This window comes from Chrysochloris asiatica, unplaced genomic scaffold (genome assembly GCF_000296735.1).
Source record: "Chrysochloris asiatica unplaced genomic scaffold, ChrAsi1.0 scaffold00166, whole genome shotgun sequence".
Taxonomy (NCBI): domain Eukaryota; kingdom Metazoa; phylum Chordata; class Mammalia; order Afrosoricida; family Chrysochloridae; genus Chrysochloris; species Chrysochloris asiatica.
This window is the reverse complement of record NW_006408684.1, coordinates 1,572,894-1,590,877: the sequence shown is the minus strand read 5'-3', so window position 1 is coordinate 1,590,877 and position 17,984 is coordinate 1,572,894. Positions and strand designations below refer to the sequence as shown.

At 38.3% G+C, this 17,984-nt stretch overlaps 1 protein-coding gene across 1 annotated transcript in view; it reads left to right on the top strand.

The window, feature by feature from the left end:
* Positions 1 to 12,837: 12,837 nt before the first annotated feature.
* The window catches only part of RNF32 (ring finger protein 32), a 52,855-nt gene continuing 47,708 nt past the window's right edge, over positions 12,838 to 17,984 (top strand). The window contains exons 1-2 of the mRNA XM_006871292.1: positions 12,838 to 12,852; positions 13,470 to 13,734. Coding sequence (XP_006871354.1) covers positions 12,838 to 12,852; positions 13,470 to 13,734 — 280 coding nt within the window. The remainder of the gene's footprint in view (positions 12,853 to 13,469; positions 13,735 to 17,984) is intronic.

The following is a 17,984-nucleotide window of genomic DNA, read 5'->3' as shown; positions in this document are numbered from 1 at the left end:
TCTTAGGCTTTAGGAAAATATCACATTTATCTGTGGATTATCAAAGGCTCTGTGTATTAAATTAATACATGTAACAATATTAAGATGAAAAACAATTTGCCATTAACTGCCAGTGGCCTCATTTGTTACACTCGGGCCTATAGGGCCTCGAACCTCTGACCAGTCTTACACGGTCCACAACAGAAAAAGGTCTTGTGCAGCCTGTTTGCCTACTGCAGTAATGTCATTTTACTTCTTGACTGCTACTTCCTTGAGTGTTGATTGTGGATCCAAGCAAAACAAAGTCTTTGACAACTTCAAACTTTCTTGCATGTATCCACTGGTCCAGTTGTGAGGATTTTTATGTTTTCTTTACATTGAGGTACAATCCATACTAAACATAGTCTTATCATATAATCCAGCAATCATACTCCTAGATATTTACCTAAATGACATAAAAACTTATGTCAATACAGAAACATGCCCGTGAAAGTGTATAGCATCTTTATTGATAAATACCCAATATTGGGAGCTCAAACACATTGTGCTTCAATAAATGGATCGATTAACAAACTAGTGCATCAACAGAATGGAGTATTCTTCAGTAATAAAAATAAATAAGCTATCAAGCCAGCAAAAGATACAGGGAAAACTTAAATGCCTATTTTTTTTCTAAGTGAAAGAATCCAGTTTGTGTAACTACAGCTATATGACTTTCTGAAGAAGACAAATTAATAGATTTGCTTTGAACCTAAAGGTCAATGGTTCGAAATATCTAGATGCTCCTTGAAAACCTTTCACAGGGTCTCTATGGGTCAGAATCAATTCAACGGCACTTATAACATCGACAACATTTTTAACTGAAGTCCATAGTTTACAGTAACAAAAACATCAGTGCTTGCTGAAGCTGGGTAAATGAATTGATAAGGTGTAGGGAGATTTTAAGACTGAGAAACTATTCTACGTGATATTTTCGTGTGGATACAGAACATTATGCATATATGAAAACCCATAAATCTGTACAATACAAGGAACAAACCCTAATGGTTAGTGTTTCCAAGGAGCAGCTGGTAAGTTTGAACGACTGACCTTGAAGTTGCAGTCCAGTGCATTAACCCGCAGTGCCACATAGTAATATTAGTTCAGCAGTTATAACAAATATTCCATAGCCATGCAAGATATTACAAATAAATGCAACTGTGGGCAGGGAGGAAGGTGAAATATGGGAGTTCTTTACTATGCTTAATCTATCTGTAAGCCCAAAATAAATAAATAAAGTCTATTTACTTAAAGAGAGAGAAAAGGAAAAAAAAAACACCTTTCTGGATTCATAACATGAAACAGCTTCTTCTTTATTGAACACACCAAAGCATTAACTGAGTCAATTTTTAGAGAAATTGATTTTGGCGTGATTTTTAAAGTGTCTGGTATGAGGCGATCGCAGTGTAGTGAACATAAAGATCTTAATCATGTCAGTTGTTCAATCATATCAGGACATTGTTCTTCACCAAAGGGATAAATCACCTCTAAATATATTGAACTTAGAAACCAAGAGTGAATTTGTTCCATTTTCTTTAAAAAAAAAAAAAAAAAAAAGCCCCAACAACTCATTTTTAAAGGAGTGCTTTTGTTATACCCTAACTTTAAATTATAGATGCAGAAGTGAAGTAAGGTAGTTTTCCCTCCTCCCCGCTCCAACGCACAGGCTGTTTTAGTAGTGTTACTCTGCCTGGTGTGGTGCTTAACAACAACAACAACTCTGTCACTACTTTAATGTAAGCAGGAGTGATGTAATCATCACACGTCTTGTCACAGGTACTTTTAAAATATGCATTTTGCCAGAAGAGTTAAAATGACTCAACCTAAGTACTTTCTCATCTCTTTATTAAAAACAAAACCAATCTGCTTACATAGTGAAATCTCTAGGTAAGAAAATATTTTAGAAAGCAACAGTGATTGTTGCTCTGAATACCAAGAGAAACTGGCAAATTTCCAAATAATTGCTGGACTTCAATATTACAAAATACAGGAAGCAACTTTCAGTTATTTGAAAACAGAAGGACTTGGATGGAAGCAAAATCAGGAATAGAAATTGGTAGTAAATCTAGATGTTACTAGAAAATTAGCGCTGATGCTAAATATTAAAAAACAAAACAAAGCAAAAAAACCTGTTGCTGTCAAATCAGCTCCAACTCATTCGGCTGCAATCTTTACGGAAGCAGACTGCCAGGTTTTTCTCCCATGGTACTGCTGAGTGGGTTTGAAGGACCAACCTTTAGGTAGGTTGCTCTTGTTAAGTGCCATCGAATCAATTCTGACTCATAGCAACCCTGTGTAGGGTTTCCAAGCCTGTGCATTTTTGCAGGAACAGAAAGCCTCATCGTTCTTCAGTGGAGCAGCTGGTGGGCTTGATCCACTGACTTTGTGGTTTGAAGTTCAGTGCTTATAGTACAAAGCCACTGCAATCCCTTTTAAGTTAGTAGTTTAGTGCAAACTGTTTATACCACCCAGGTACCATACTAAATATCAGAACGATTAAACTAAAGGAAACATAGTGGCCATGAAGAATGTAATTGAAAGCTAAATATAAAAGATTAATTTTATGCCATGTACTTCTGCTCCTTAGATTGATGATTTTCAGCATCAAGAACTTTGATCATAGAGGAAGAGCCGAATGTGCATCAAGTAGAAGCAATGACATTTTGCAGATAAAGGAGCACGATATTAAGAGATTAAAATGTGTGAGGATGATGATACTAAAATAAGATCAATCATTCTACCCTGACTGCCATCAGTGTTGTCTTTGGAGACTACACAGTCAGGCAGTAGCCAACACTAGTATCCAGCAACCTGTCTCTGGTGTAGTAGTAGAAAATTTTCCAACTGTCAATTTTAACATTTGGACATTTTTCCAAATGCTAAAGCACATATGAGTAGAGCTCTGCCTTCTCTGCAGACAAGATTTCCCTAAGTATTAATGTTTTCTATTTAAATAGCCAGTCCTTCCCATCTGTAACTGGTCCTCCTTGTACATGAGTAGGCCTCATCACCTTTCTTGTTACAATGTTTGTATCACATATATCTTAAATACAGCACCACATACCACAATGTATTTCTTAAGCATAATAGAGTACAGAAGTACACCTTATTCATTCTAAACCCATCCACATCGTTTGCCTTGCAGCCAAACACAAAGGTGTTGAAAGAAGTAAAGTCAGGATGCTCCTTACAAGCTAGGATGCTGACACTTTCTCTCTTATACTTTGGACATATTACAAGGATGGATCAGTCCCTGGAGAAGGACATCATACTCGGTAAAGTGAAATGTCAGTGAAATAGTGGCAGCGGCAATGGGTTCAAACATAATAATTGTGAGGAGGATGCAGACCGGGCAATATTCCGTTCTATGATAGGAAACAACTTGATGGCACCTAGCAACCATAAATACTTTTTTCTCTGAACTCTATTTTCACCATTCCTATAACACTCAAATAACGCTTTTGAATTTCTAAACTTAATTTATCTTGTGAGTACTTACACAACGAATATTGAACCATATAGCAGAGAATGTACTCAACAATGGTTGTGCAGAACATACGAGCGTGCACATCTTAGTTCTATCTTTGTAAAAAGTTAACAACATAACATTAAAACATAAATCACCGAGAGTACAATTTGGAGAGCAAGACAGGTGGGTTTTATGTGGGCTAATGTGCTGGGCTACAAAGTCATTTGAACAGCAAGGTGAGCAGTTCAAGCTCACCAGCTGCTCCTCAGAAACCCTACACAAGGTGGCTATGCAGAATCGACTCTACAGCATTGAACAACAACTACACTCCTATCCACGAAAGCTAAATTCTGATGATCTAACTTAAGCCTAGGATACAACACAATACTCTGAGGAAGAGACGAACAATGTGTTATTCTTCATATTACCAAATGTCCACCATGTCAGCTCTCTTCATGTCAACAATTACAAAGTAGTAACTGTTGTTTGAGGAGTCCTGGTGTGGCGCTGTGAGCTAATGTGTCAGACTGCAAGGTCGTTTGAACTGCAAGGTCCATGGTTCAAGCTTACCAGCTGCTCCTAGGAAACCCTATACAGGGTCTCTATGAGTTGGAACTGACTCGATGACACTTAACAACAACATTTTAAAGAAAGAAAAGTAAAAGGAGGTTGGATATACTTATGAAAACTTCTTAGCTATCATCAAACACCTTGAGGGGATGAGTTTCTGGGCCTGGAAGTTCAGTAAGTCTCAGTGAACACGGAGGTCAATTGTCATAATGTAGTCCTCAAAGATGATGGTCTACATTTCATATTGGTAAGTACTGACTGGGGTCTTAAAAACTTGTTATTGGCCCCTGAAAGTGCAACTGTTGGCCTCTCCCAATCCTGAGCAAAGAATGGTGATGATGGTGGTTGTGTGCTGTTGCATCTGTTCCAACTTGTATCAACCCTGAATACGGTTTCTGAGGCTGTAAGTCTTTGCAGGAGCAGAAACCTCATCTTTCTCCATTAGAGCAGCTGGTAGATTCAAACTGTTGACCTTGAAGTTAGCAGTCCAATTTATAAACCACAATGTTACCAGGGCTCCTAAGAGAAAAGAATAGTGAAGAAAACTGAAGATACAAAAAAACAATTAGTCCAGTAGACTATGGACCATGGAAACATCAGTGTCCATGACACTGAGACCTGAAGAAGTAGATGGGTTCCAGCTACCATTACCAACTGCTCTGAAAGGGGTCACATTAGAAAGTCTGCACAGAGTGGAAGAAAAATCTGAAACAAATCTCAGAAAAGACCAACCTTACTGGTCTGATAGAGACTAGTAGAACTCTGGAAACTATGGCCCTTAGATAGCTTTAGGCCTGAAACTGAACTCCCAGGGCTCAATTTTCAGTCAAAAACAAGCCAGTTTATAAAGTGAACAATAATACCTGGGAGTCAGACACACAGAACAAGCTACCATTTGCGATCAAAAGGGTAACATTTACCCAAAATTCAGAATATAAGAAGGGTTAGGAAAGAAGCAGGAGTGGAAATGGAAAACACAGGAGGAAATAGGCTAAGTGGTGTTACATTGTGGGCATTCCCATCAATGAAATGAAACAAAGTGTGTATAAATTGATGAATAGAAAACTGATTGACTCTATAAACCTTCACCCTAGTAATAATAAAAAGCTAGAAAAATAAAAATAAAAAGATTTCATAGACACCTAACCAAACATACAAGTATATACGAAATACAAGTAAGTTTGAACCCACCAATTACTTCAGGGGAGAAAGATAAGGCTTTCTGCTGCTGTAAAGATTTAGTCTCAGAAGCCCTCTACAGGGTCACTATGAAAGTCCTATATAGGGTCATTATGAGTCAAAACTGACTCGTGGCACCTAAGCAACAGTAACAAATTAAAGTTAAGGAATCCTGGTGGGTCCAGTAGGCTGAGTAGTGAGCTGCTAACCAAAAGGTCTGTGATTCAAATCCACCAGTAAGTCCATGGAAAAAAGGTCTGCTTCCTCAAAGATACAGTATTATTATGAGTTGGAAAAAACTCAATATGGCAATGAGTTTGGTTTGGTATTACTAAAGTTAAAGAAAAATCATTTTCTTAAACTTTAGGGGAATACTTATGAGAAATTATCCTAAGAATGAAAATGGAATTCTTGATGCTTTTCTTTCTTTAACTTGTATGGCATAGCAAGTAACATGCAGCTCTATCAAATGTTGAGTTCCAGACAGAAATTAGACCAAGTTCAGTCATTTTCTGAAAAGCTACCTTCAAAGTAACACAGTAAAGCCATTTAAAAAAAAAAAAGCTCTAAACTTGGGGCAAGAAGCCCAGGTCCTAAATCTACAGTGCTAAATCCAAAAATGAGTGTGGACTCGAGGCATTGACTTAGCCATTATGGATTTCCGTTATCTCCATAAGCCTTTGAGTAGAACTGATTTTTTAGATGCCTCTGGATGGAATCGAACTTCTAACCTTTAGGTTAACAGCCTATTGCATTAACTATTGTAGTTGTTAGGTACTCGTGAACTGACTGCAGCTAACGGGCAGAGTAGAGCTGCCCCACAGGAACTGGTAGATGGGTTTGAACACTAACCTTATAGTTAGCAACCAAGCAATGCTTAACTGTTGCACCACCAGGGATCCTTGCACTAACCATTAGGAAATAACTCTCTTACTAATGGGTGGGAGTTTTCTGCAAAAAAAATACTGTCATTGTTCAGTTTTGCTTTATATTCCTTTTTATAAATGATTCCATGAAGGTACATGATTCACTGTTTTAATACGTGATTTTTCTCAATGCTTAATACGTAATATCATTTTCTAAGGAGTCCTGGTGTGGTGCTGTGGGTTAATGCGCTAGACTGCAAAGTCGGTTTGAACTGCAAGGTTGGTGGTTCAAGCTCACCAGTCACTCCTTGGAAACCTTCTACAGGGTCGCCATGGGTTGGAACCAACTCGATGGCACTTTACAACAACAACAAGTATTATGAAAAACATTCATACTAATTCTTGGCATATAATAGTTTATATTCAAAGAACATTTCATTTACATGTCAAATGCACATATGATAAAAAAAAATCTGTTTTGGCAGTATTTACTGGTTAGTGGGAATAAGGATGAATTCAAACTGAGTAGTCATGATGTTCTGATAATTCAGTCAGAAACATAGTAATCTTTTGTTGTTATTATTTACTTATGTTAAAGGGCTTTATTCAGTTTGGTTTAAAATTTAACTGGATTTCTACTGAGATGAAGAACAATTGCTAAATTCAGATTTGAGTTGTTGTTATTTTCCGTGGAGTCAGTTCTGACTCATATCGACCCTGTACAGGGTTGCTGAGGCTGTAAATCTTTACAGGAGCAGAAAGCCTCATCTTTCTCCCATGAAGCAGCTGGTAGTTTCGAACTGCTGACCTTGTGGTTCGCAGCCACTACGGTACCAGAGCTTGAGTAGGCCTGATTAAAAAAATGAATACGTTTTTCTTCTTTTCCTTTTCATAGCAGGTTTACTTGATTGTAAGCTCACCTGTCTGTCTATTCTGGTGTGGCGCTATAGGATAAACCCTCACCAGTCGCTCCTCGGAAACCCTATACAGGGTTGCTATGAGTTGGACCCAATTCAGTGACACTTAACAACTCTATCCAAGTTTTTAGAAAGCTGCCATATAGCCTTCTCTCAATATTGAAAAGATTTTCTTCCCTCCCTCCTCTACAAAAGGAGTTCTGGTAGTGTAGGTTATGAGTCAGCTTGCTAATCTCAAGGTCAGCAGTTCGAAACTACCAGCTATTCAAGGGGAAAAGATAGGCTTTCTGCTCCTGTAAAGATATACAGCCTGGGAAACCCGTACTGGGTCGCTATGAGTTGGAACCGACTCCACATCTCCTGATCACCATCACTCCTCTATAGGGGCGGTTGAGAGCTTGCATAGCCTTCAGTTGATTCAGAACATAGGGTATCTGAGGTTGGAAAGCAGACTGCCTCATCTTTCTTCCGAGCAGCATCTGGTGGTTTGGAACTGCCAACCTTTGGATTAACAGCTGAGCGCTTAGTCCAATGAAATACCAGGGCTCCTCCTGAGGTCCCTATTAGACATATTCATAGTCCTGGTGTGGCGACGTAGTATAAACACTAGACCTCAAGGTCGGTTTGAATCTCAAGGCTGGAGGTTCAAGCCATCAGCCGCTCTTTAGAAACCCTATACAGGGCTGCTATGAGTCGGAACTTAACAACAACATTGTACGCTAATTATTTTTAGGTTGGGCTTCATAGGGATTCTCTCCCTTTTGTGCATCTACTAGCCGTGTAAAACACTGATTATATAACCCAGAAATATCTGCTCCATGATCGAAAATAGGGACATGAAGGCTCTAACAACCAAACTCGGGAGCCTCAGAGCAGCCGGCAGACGAACGTGTTAGGACCAGTCCTTTGAGACGACGCACTCTTACTGCCTTACTGTTGAAATATGATGCGCGGGATACATCTGCTTGCATTCCTCAGTCCCTCACATCCATTTCGGACAAGAAGCAGAGCAAACCACCTACTCCGTAAGAACGTCGCGAGGGAAGCCACAAGCCCCGGGTAAATCCCGGTTGTGGCTCCAGCTAGTAGTATCCAAGGCGCAGGATGGGACGGACAGGGGCGGGGACTACCCGAGAAGCATGCGCAGTGGGAAGTAACAGCCGGGTGGCGAGTTGCTAGGCAACGGTCGGGGGCTTTGGAGCTATACTGGTGTGAGGTGCTGGGTGGTCGCGGATTGAGCCCAGTGACTTTGAGGTCCGTTTCCAGGGAAAACCGCGGCAAGGGCGAAGGCGAAGGTAGCGGCGGCTGTATTCCCAAAGCTAAGGGACGAAGGAAAATGAAAATGGGCCAGAGGGAAGGAATTATCGAGGCCCAGAGTGGAAACTGCGGGATAGGAAGGGACAACCATCATATATGGAATGGTTGAGTAAAACTGACATTATGAACGCTTGCTTTAAAATATATTTTCCTTGAGAAAGTGAGAGCTAGTTCACAAGAGCTTTTACTGATGTGGAGGAATTATTTCAAAGTTTACAAACTCATGTAATCTGTTGTGGCATTTTATGAACTTTTTCTCTAAGTCCAGAACCTGGTGTTTAACTCAAAATTCAATTGGGGGGGTGGGAATGTTAGTAAAAACTTCTAATAAGAGTATAATGTTTGTTGTGAAGTGCCGTCGAGTCAGTTCTGACCCATAGCGACCCTATATAGGGTTTCCGAGGAGCAGCTGGTGAGCTTGAACCACTGACCTTACAGTTCAAATGGCTTTGTAGTCGAGCTGATTAACCCACAGCACCACATCAGGACTCCATGATGTTTGTGGTGCTTAGTTATTGTGGCACTGTAGGGTAAGCAATGGCCTGCTAACTGAAAAATCAGTGGTCAAACCCACTAGCGACTCCCTGGAAGCCCTATTCAGGGTCGCTCTGAGTTGGAATCAACTGAAGAACACTTAACAACAGTTATTTGTATTGTAAAGACGTGATGAGATTGACATGTTGTATAGTTTATGGCAACTGCAAGTCTTGCCATAAACTCATGTTAGAAATTTTAAATACAATCTCATAAGTTTCTAAACAAAAAATTTTTAAATCATGAATGAAAAATAATTGTAAAACAGTGTATAGTGTTGTATTTTTAAAATGTTTCTATATATCTTTTGTGTGCTTGTACTTTTAATTAATATGTTTATTAACTTACGGTCTCTTAAACAAATTGGTAATCAATTACATTGTTGTTAAGTGCTGTGGAGTAGGGTCCAACTCATACTAACCCTTTATAGGGTTTCCATGGAGCGGCTGTTGAGTTTGAACTGCCGACCTTGCCGCTCAAACTGACCATCAGTTCAGCTCATTTACCCACAGCACCACACCAGGACTCCGCTGCTACCAAGGCCTACCTCTTTCAACTAGTCTTCATAGTAGCTGCTCTGCAGGAGATAGCTGAGGCAGTCAACTTCTGTAAAGATCTATAGTATCCTTCTACTCTGTCTTATAGGTTCCCATGAGTCGGAATTGTGAGTTTGATTTTCATCTTTTTAAAAACAGTGAGTTTGTTTTTCATCCTTTTCTTCCTTTTGTTACTGTTGTATGCCATATAGTTGAACCTATTTTTTTTCTTTTAATACACTTACTCTTTTAATAAATTTATTCTTTCTAGAATACTAGTTTCATGCACTTGTTATTCCTTAGAAATAGACTCATAGTTTGGATTTATTCCTTTTCATATTTATATTTAGGCTATCAATACTAATTCCTGTTTTTGTTTGTTAGGTGCCATTGAGTTGGTACTGACTCATAGTGCCCTATGTACAACAGAATGAAACACTGCCCAGGCCTGGGCCAATCTCACAATTGTTGCCACACTTGATACTAATTCCTAGATCACTTCAATAACTTACTGCTTCTCCCCTCTGCAGTACATATGGACTCTTTTCTCTATCTTTGAAATCCCATCATAAGTATCATCTCCTTAAAAAGTTCTTCCACTTTCTATTCTCTTGATTTTTTAAGGCTGAAATTTTGCTGTATTTATATAGACTGTCATTTATGTGTACTATCAGCCAAAACAAGGCCAGGAACAAACTATGGAACAGATCATCAATTCCTTTTATATAGATTCAAGGTGAAACTGAAAAAATTAAAACAAGTCCAAGAGACCAAAAATATGACCTTGAGTATATCCCACTTGATTTTAGAGACTATCTCAAGAACAGATTTGATGCATGAAACAATGATGACTTAGAAGAGTTGTGGGATGACATCAAGAACAACATAAAGGAAGAATGCAAAAGGTCATTAAAAAGACAGGAATGAAACAAAAGCCCAAAGTGGATGTCATAAGAGATGCTAAAACTTGTTCTTGAATGTAGAGAAGCTAAAGCAAATGGAAGAAATGAAGAGATAAAAGAATTGAACAGAATATTTTGAAGGGCAGTTCAAAAAGACAAAATCAGATATTTTAATGAAATGTACAAAGATCTGAAGTTAGGAAACCAAAAAGGAAGAACACACTCAACATTTCTTAAGCTGAAAGAACTCAAGGAAAAATTCAAGCCTTGACTTGTAATATTGAAGGATTCTATAGGCAAAATAGAAAATGATGCAAAAACATAAAAAGAAGATGGGAGGAATACCTGGAGTCACTGTACCAAAAAGAAATGGTCAATGTTCAACCATTTCAAGAGGAACCTATGTACTGAGGGAACAAGATCAAACTGCACTGAAGACAGTGGCAAAAACAAGACTCCAGGAATTGACAGACAACAGATTGAATTTTTTCAACTAACTGTTGCAAGACTGAAGATCCTCACTCATCTATACCAAGAAATTTGGAGGACATGTACCTGGCCATCAAACTGGAAGAGATCCATATTTATGCCCAGTTCAAAGAGAGGTGACCAATCGAAATGCAGAAATCATCTAACAATATCATTAATTGCACATGTAAAAATTTGCTTAAGAGAATTCAAACATTTGCAGCAGTACATCAACAGGGAACTGCCAGATTCAAGTATGATTTAGAAGAGGAAGTAGAAGGAGGGTTATCATTGCTGGCACCAGATGGATCTTGGCTGTAAGCCGAGAATATCAGAAAGAAGCTTACTTGACTATGCAAAAGCATTCTACTATGTGTGTCATAACCAACAATGGATAACTTTACAAAGAATGGAAATTCCAAAATACTTCACTGTACTCATGAGGAATCTGCATTCAAGAGGCAATTGTTCAAACAGAACAAGGGGACATTGAATAGTTTAAAATAAAAAATTGTTTAAAATAAAAAAGTTGTGTGCCAGGGTTGTATCCTTTTCCCATACTTATTCAATCTGCATGCTGAGTAAATAATCTGAAAAACTGGGCTGTATGAAGAAGAATGTGGCATCAGGACTGGAGGAAGACTCATAACAAATGATATACAGGTGACACAACCTTGCTTGCTGAAAGTGAAGGGGACTTAAAATACTGATGAAAATCAATATAAAGAAAACAAAACATCTCAAAACTAAGAGAATAAAATGACATCATGATAAATGGAGAAAAGATTGAAGTTGTCCAAGAATTCATTTTGCGTGGCTCAACAACCAACACTCATGGAAGCAGCAGTCAAGAAAATCAAGATGTAATGCAATACAAAAATCTGCTGCAAAAGCCCTCTTTCAAGTGTTAGATTCAGTTTAAGTACTAAAGTGCACCTGATCCAATCCAGGATACTTTCAATTGCCTCAGATGCATGTGAAACTTGGTCAATGAATAAGGAAGACCACGGAAGAATTGATGCATTTGTATTATGGTGCTGTAGAAGAATATAGAGAGTGCAATGGACTGTCAGAGAATAAATATATCTTGGAAGAAAATACAGCCAGAATGTTCCTTAGAAGCGAGGATGACGAGACTTTGTCTCTTGTTCTTTTGACGCGTTGTCAGGAGCATTAGTCTCTGAAGAAGGACATCATGCTTGGAAAAATAGAGGATCAGCAAAAATAGAAAGACCCTCAGTGAGATGGACTGACACAGTGGCAATAACAATAGGTTCCAATATAAAAATAATGAGGTTGGCATAGGACTAGGCAGTGTTTCATTCTACTGTGCATAGGGTCACTATAAGTTGAAACTGACTGGGTGGCACCTAACAATAACAACATCATTTAGCAAGGAACCCTGGAGTCACAATTGTTAGTGCTCAGCTGCTAAGCAAAAGGTGAGTAGTTCAAACCCGCCTTTGCTTCCTTGGGGTAAAAAAGACGTGGCAATTGGCTCCTGTAAATATTATAGGCTAGAAAACCCTATGGGACAATTTTACTCTGTCCTCTAGGTTTCCAGAGTCCTGGTATGATGCTAACCACAAGATCAGCGGTTCAAACCCAACAGCCCTTCCTCAGAAACCTATCTATTAAGGGTCGCTATGAACTGGAACCAACTCAACGGCGCTTAACAACAACATAAACTATCTGAGTCAGAATTAACAGCACATAACAACATCATTTAGCACTGAATTTTTCTGGTTTATATTAGTATGTTTTAATCAGTTAGATGGTTAGCTGCTTGAGGGCAGGAATGAATCAGGTGATGTCTGTTTTCAATTCCTCCCCCTTCCTCCAGAATCAAAATACATAGCTTGGTGCTAGACTGTAGACGGCGTTACCATTCCTTGATTATCAATTAATTTCTTGATACTCACTTGTTATCATAAAACATTGATGTTCACCCTAAATTTAATTTTCTGCTATGTTTCTACTGTAGGAGAATTAAAGGAATGTAATGTGATACAATGAAACCATATAAAAGAATGAGCGTGCAGTAACATTTACTGATTCAGCATGTTAAAAAATAAGGTATACATCCTTTTTTAAAATATACCCTTCATTTTTATTGTGCAATATATTTTCATTCAGAAATTTGAGAGTGTAACCAATCATTTGCAAGTTTACTTCAACTAGGAATTGTCAGCAGGAATGGGAGATGCCAAGTCTGGCATGGGAGCAATAGGTAACTTGAAGAGAAAAGTAATCTTCTGTAGTATTTATTGCAAACATCTCCTAGCTGTATGGCAATTTTCGTTCTGCATAAGAAATGTATTGTTCTTCCTCACCCCCACCCCCACCCCAAAGAGTATAGACTTAAACGGAGGGCTTTCTTTACTGAACAGAAACAAGATTTGCCTGGAATCAAATTTAGTTATAGTGAAACAGTCTGTGTTTAGGCATGCATGGGGTTTGTAGGTCATAATGAATTCACTCATAATTAAGATGACTTAATAAACAAAAAAATTACTACGTTAACATAAATAATGAGATTGTAGATGGTGGTGACTTAGATAACAATGTGTAAAAGAATTTTGCTATTGTATCTAGTATGCTATCAAGGTTGAGTATTAAACTGTTAGTTTTCCTTTAATTGATCCTCCTACATATAAGGTTTTTTGTTGTTTTTTTTCAATACTACTTTTCAGGATCATTCATCCAAAAAAGATAATTTAGCCGTTACTGCAGTTGCTTTACAAGATCACATTTTACATGATCTTCAACTTCTAAATCTTTCAATAGCAGATTGTTCTAAGACAAAGGTGCAAAAAAAAGAAAACAGATCCAAATCTTTAAAAAGAGAGGCAAAAGCAATAATTGATACTGGACTTAAAAAAACTACACAGAGCCCCAAAGTGGAAGATCCAGAAAAAGAATATGTTCTTGATCCAAAGCCTCCGCCATTAACTTTAGGTAAGTTAACTTCATCTTTAATAATTAGCTTATTAGAGCTAATGAATCTAGTTGAGATCAGCATTATAATTTTATGGTACAGAAATAAAATATTTTCATTTATAAAAAATACAGAAAGGTCATGTGTGCACTGAAGTTTAAAACTAATGATTGGGAACAACATGAACAATTAAATATTTATAGTCATGAATATGAATATCATAGCATAAACTATAAATAGTATTACAAATGTACATATAATGTACATATAAATATAATATGATATACAGATAATATAAATGCTATACATGAATAAGAATATAGTAGAATAAAAAACTGAATGGTTTAAAATTAGGAAAGGTATGTGCCAGGTTGTTCTCTTTCACCATATTGATTCAATCTGTATGCTGAACAAACAATCAGAGAAGCTGGATTATATGGAGAAAAATGTGGCATCAGGATTGGAGGAAGGTTCATTAACAAGCTGTGATATGCAGATGACACAACCTTGATTGCTGAAAGCCAAGAGGACTTAAATTCTTATTGATGAAGAGCAAAGACCACAGCCTTCAGTATGGGTTGTACCTCAATGTAAACAAAAATTCTCACCATTGGCCCAATAAGTAACATCCATATAAGTGGAGAAAAGACTGAAGTTGTTAAAGACTTCATTTTACTTGGATCAACCATCAACACTCATGGAAGCCACTGTCAAGAAATAAAATGATGTATTGCATTGGGCAAATCTGCTGTACAAGACCTTTTTAAAGTGTTCAAGAACAAAGATGTCAGTTTGAAGACGAAGGTGGCCTGACCCAAGCCATGGTATTTTCAGTAGCCTCCTATGCATGTGAAAGTTGGATAGTGAATAAAGAAGAACATAGAAGAATTGATGCATTTGAGTTATGGTGTTGGAAAAGAATATTGAAAGTGCCGTGGACTTCCAAAAGAACCAACAGATCTGTGTTGGAAGATGTGCAGCCAGAGCGCTCCTTGGAGACCAGGATGGCCAAACTTCATCTCTCATACTTTGGACACATTGTCAGGATGGACCAGTTACTGGAGAAGGATATCTTGTTTAGTAAAGTGGAGGGTCGGAGAAAAAGAGGAAGACCCTCAACAAGATGGATTGGCACAATGCAGCATCAGTGGGCTCAAATGTAGCAATGACTGTGAGGCTGGCCCAGGATCAGGCAGTGTTTTGTTCTGTTATGCATAGAGTTGCTATGAGTCAGTGCCAACTTGAGGGCACCTAACAACAAGACTAAAATAAGTAACCATCAGTCCATGCTTATAAAAATAAATGGATTGATAAATACTTCAAATGAAAAAATTCTTTTGTTAGAATATTGTTGTTGTTACGTGCCATCCAGTCAGTTCCTAACCATAGGGGCCCTGTATATGGTTACTGAGGAGTGACGGGTGAGTTTGAACTGCCAACCTTATGGTATAAACCAACTTTTCAGTCCAGCGCATTAACCCACAGTGCCACAGCAGGACTGTGTTAGAATATTATTGTTGTTGTTATGTGCCGTGGAGTCGGTCCTGACTCATAGCGACCCTGTACAGGGTTTCCGAGGCTGAAAATCTTTACAGGAGCAGAAAGCCTTATTTTTCTCCCACTGACCTGCTGGTAGTTTTGAACTGCTGAACCTGAGGATAGCAGCCCGATTTATAACCGCTAGACATATTATAACAGACGTGTTCTAATAGATGACAAGTAACAACAACAAAAATAATCTGTTGGCATTCCTAGGTGGTACACATACTTACCACGCTTAACTGCTAACCAAAAGCTTGAAGATTTATATTAATCTCATACATACTTTCCCATGTACTTGGAATATAGTTGTTCTGAATATTATTTATTTAAAGTAGCCCCTGGCACCAGTCTCCAGGGGCACCAAGTTCACTTGATATAGCATATACCACAAAGACAGTGTTCTACATCCTACTTTAGTGAATAGCATCTGAGATCTTAAAAGCTCGTGAGCAGCAGTCTGAGGTGTAGCTATCAGTCTCTCATCAGAGAAAAGAAGAGTGAACCTCATGAACATCAGTCTCCTTGACCCTACAACCAGAACTAAATGGCAGCTGACTACTACTAGCAACTGCTCTAGAAGGGATCACATTTGCTAAAGTGGGAGAAAAATATGGAACAAAACTCAAAATCGTTTAAAAAAAAAAAAAGACCAGGCTTACTAGTCAAATAAACACTGATGGAGTCCCTGAGTTTATGTCCTTTATTTCTCCTTTGGATCTAATACTAACTCACCCCCTTGGTTCAATTACCAGAAAAACAATAGATGGGTCAATAAGAAGAAGAACAACTCTGGAATAACCTACCATTTGTGATCAAAAGGGCAGCATTTATTCAGAGTTCAGAAGGGTTAGGGAAAAATGAGGATTGAAATCGAAAATACAAGTGTGTTACATTGTTGTTGTTAAGTGCTGACAAGTCGATTCCAACTCATAGCAATCCTGTATAATGTTTCCAAGAAGCAACTGGTGCATTTGAACTCCCGACCTTGTGATCCACAGTGCCATACCAGAAGTCCAGTTGTTACATTAAGTGTTACATTTAGAGAATTGCAATTCAGCGAGATGAAGCAAAGGGTGTATGAATTGCTGAAGATAAAACACTGCTCTGTAAATGCATCTTTTTTGTAAACCTTCACCTAATTCACAATAAAAAAAAAAGAGAAAGAAAGAGCCCTGTGGCACAGTAGTTAAGCATTCAGCAGCTAACTGAAATGGTGGTTTGAACCTACCAGCTACACTTGCTAGAGAAAGCTGTAACAGTGTGCTCCTATAAAGTTTACAATATTAGAAGCCCTGTGGGACAGTTATACTGTCGGAATTGACAGCAATGGGTTGTTTTTTGTTGTTTTTAATATTATTTTAGTTTTTTAAACATTTATTACATTTTTGTCTTTTTTTTTTTTTTTAACCTTTATTGTGAACTGAGTGAAGATTTACAGATGAGATCATCAGTTTTACAATCAACAAGTGATACACTGTTTCATCTCAGTGATTGCAATGACCTCCATGCAACAATTGCCCCTCTCGCTCCCTGTGGTTGGTGTTGTTAGGTGCCATTGAGTTGGTTCAGACCCATAGAGACCCGATGTGCAACAGAATGAAACACCGCCTGGTCCTGTGTCATCCTCAGGATGTTACTGCCACTGTGCCAATCCATCTCCTTGGGGTCTCCCTCTATTTAGCTGCCCCTCCACTTTACTAAGCATGATATCCTTCTACAGAAACTATTCCCTCATGATAATATGTCCAAAGTATGAGAGGTGAAGTCTGGCCATCTTTGTCAAGTTCACAGGACAAGATGGCCTGATTTAAGACCTAGTTCAATGTCACAAACAGATAGGATTAGCAAGCCCTATCTCCATGTGAAGTTAGATAAAGATCAGCAGACCAAAATCTTCAGCAAAGCACTAAATTTGTTTTAGCATACAACGTTCCCAGAAGTCAGAGGCTTGAACATTAAGTACAGTTCTCTCTTTCTGGTCGCAGATGCTCTCCACTGCACAAACCACAAGATGTCTGTGTTGTTGTGGTTTAGCCATTCCCCTCTTACTCTTGCCATGGATTGGTTCTTGCCCTTGGTGGACTAACTAATTTCTACCCTGTTCCCTTCCTCTGATCCTACACCTGTCAATCTTGGCTTCTAAGGAGCATTCTGTATGTACTTCTTCTAACACAGATTTGTTTGTTCTTTTGGCAGTCCATGGTACCTTTAATATTCTTTCCAACAATTCAAATGCACCAATTCTTCTACGGTCTTCTTTATTCATTGTCCAACTTTCACAGGCATATGAGGCTAGGGCTTGAATCAGGAGCACCTTAGTCCTCAAACTGGTATCTTTGTTCTTGAACATTTTAAAGTCCCTGTGGTTACTCATGTGCAAATATCCTCTTTCAAACACTTAATATATTTGTGGAATATATATATATATCTATAAGAAGCCCTGGTGTGGCACTGTGGGATAAAGCACTTGACCGCAGGTCGGTTTGAGCCACGAAGTCAGCAGTTCAAACACACCAACCACTCCTTGGAAACTCTATACAGAGTTGCTTTGAATCAGAACTTACTCTATGGCACTTAACAATAACAGCAACATATATCTAAGATAGATAGATAGATAGATTAGATAGATGATAGATAGATAGATAGATAGATAGATAGATAGATAGATAGATAGATAGATAGATAGATAGACAGAAAGACAGACAGATAGATAGATAGATAGATAGAT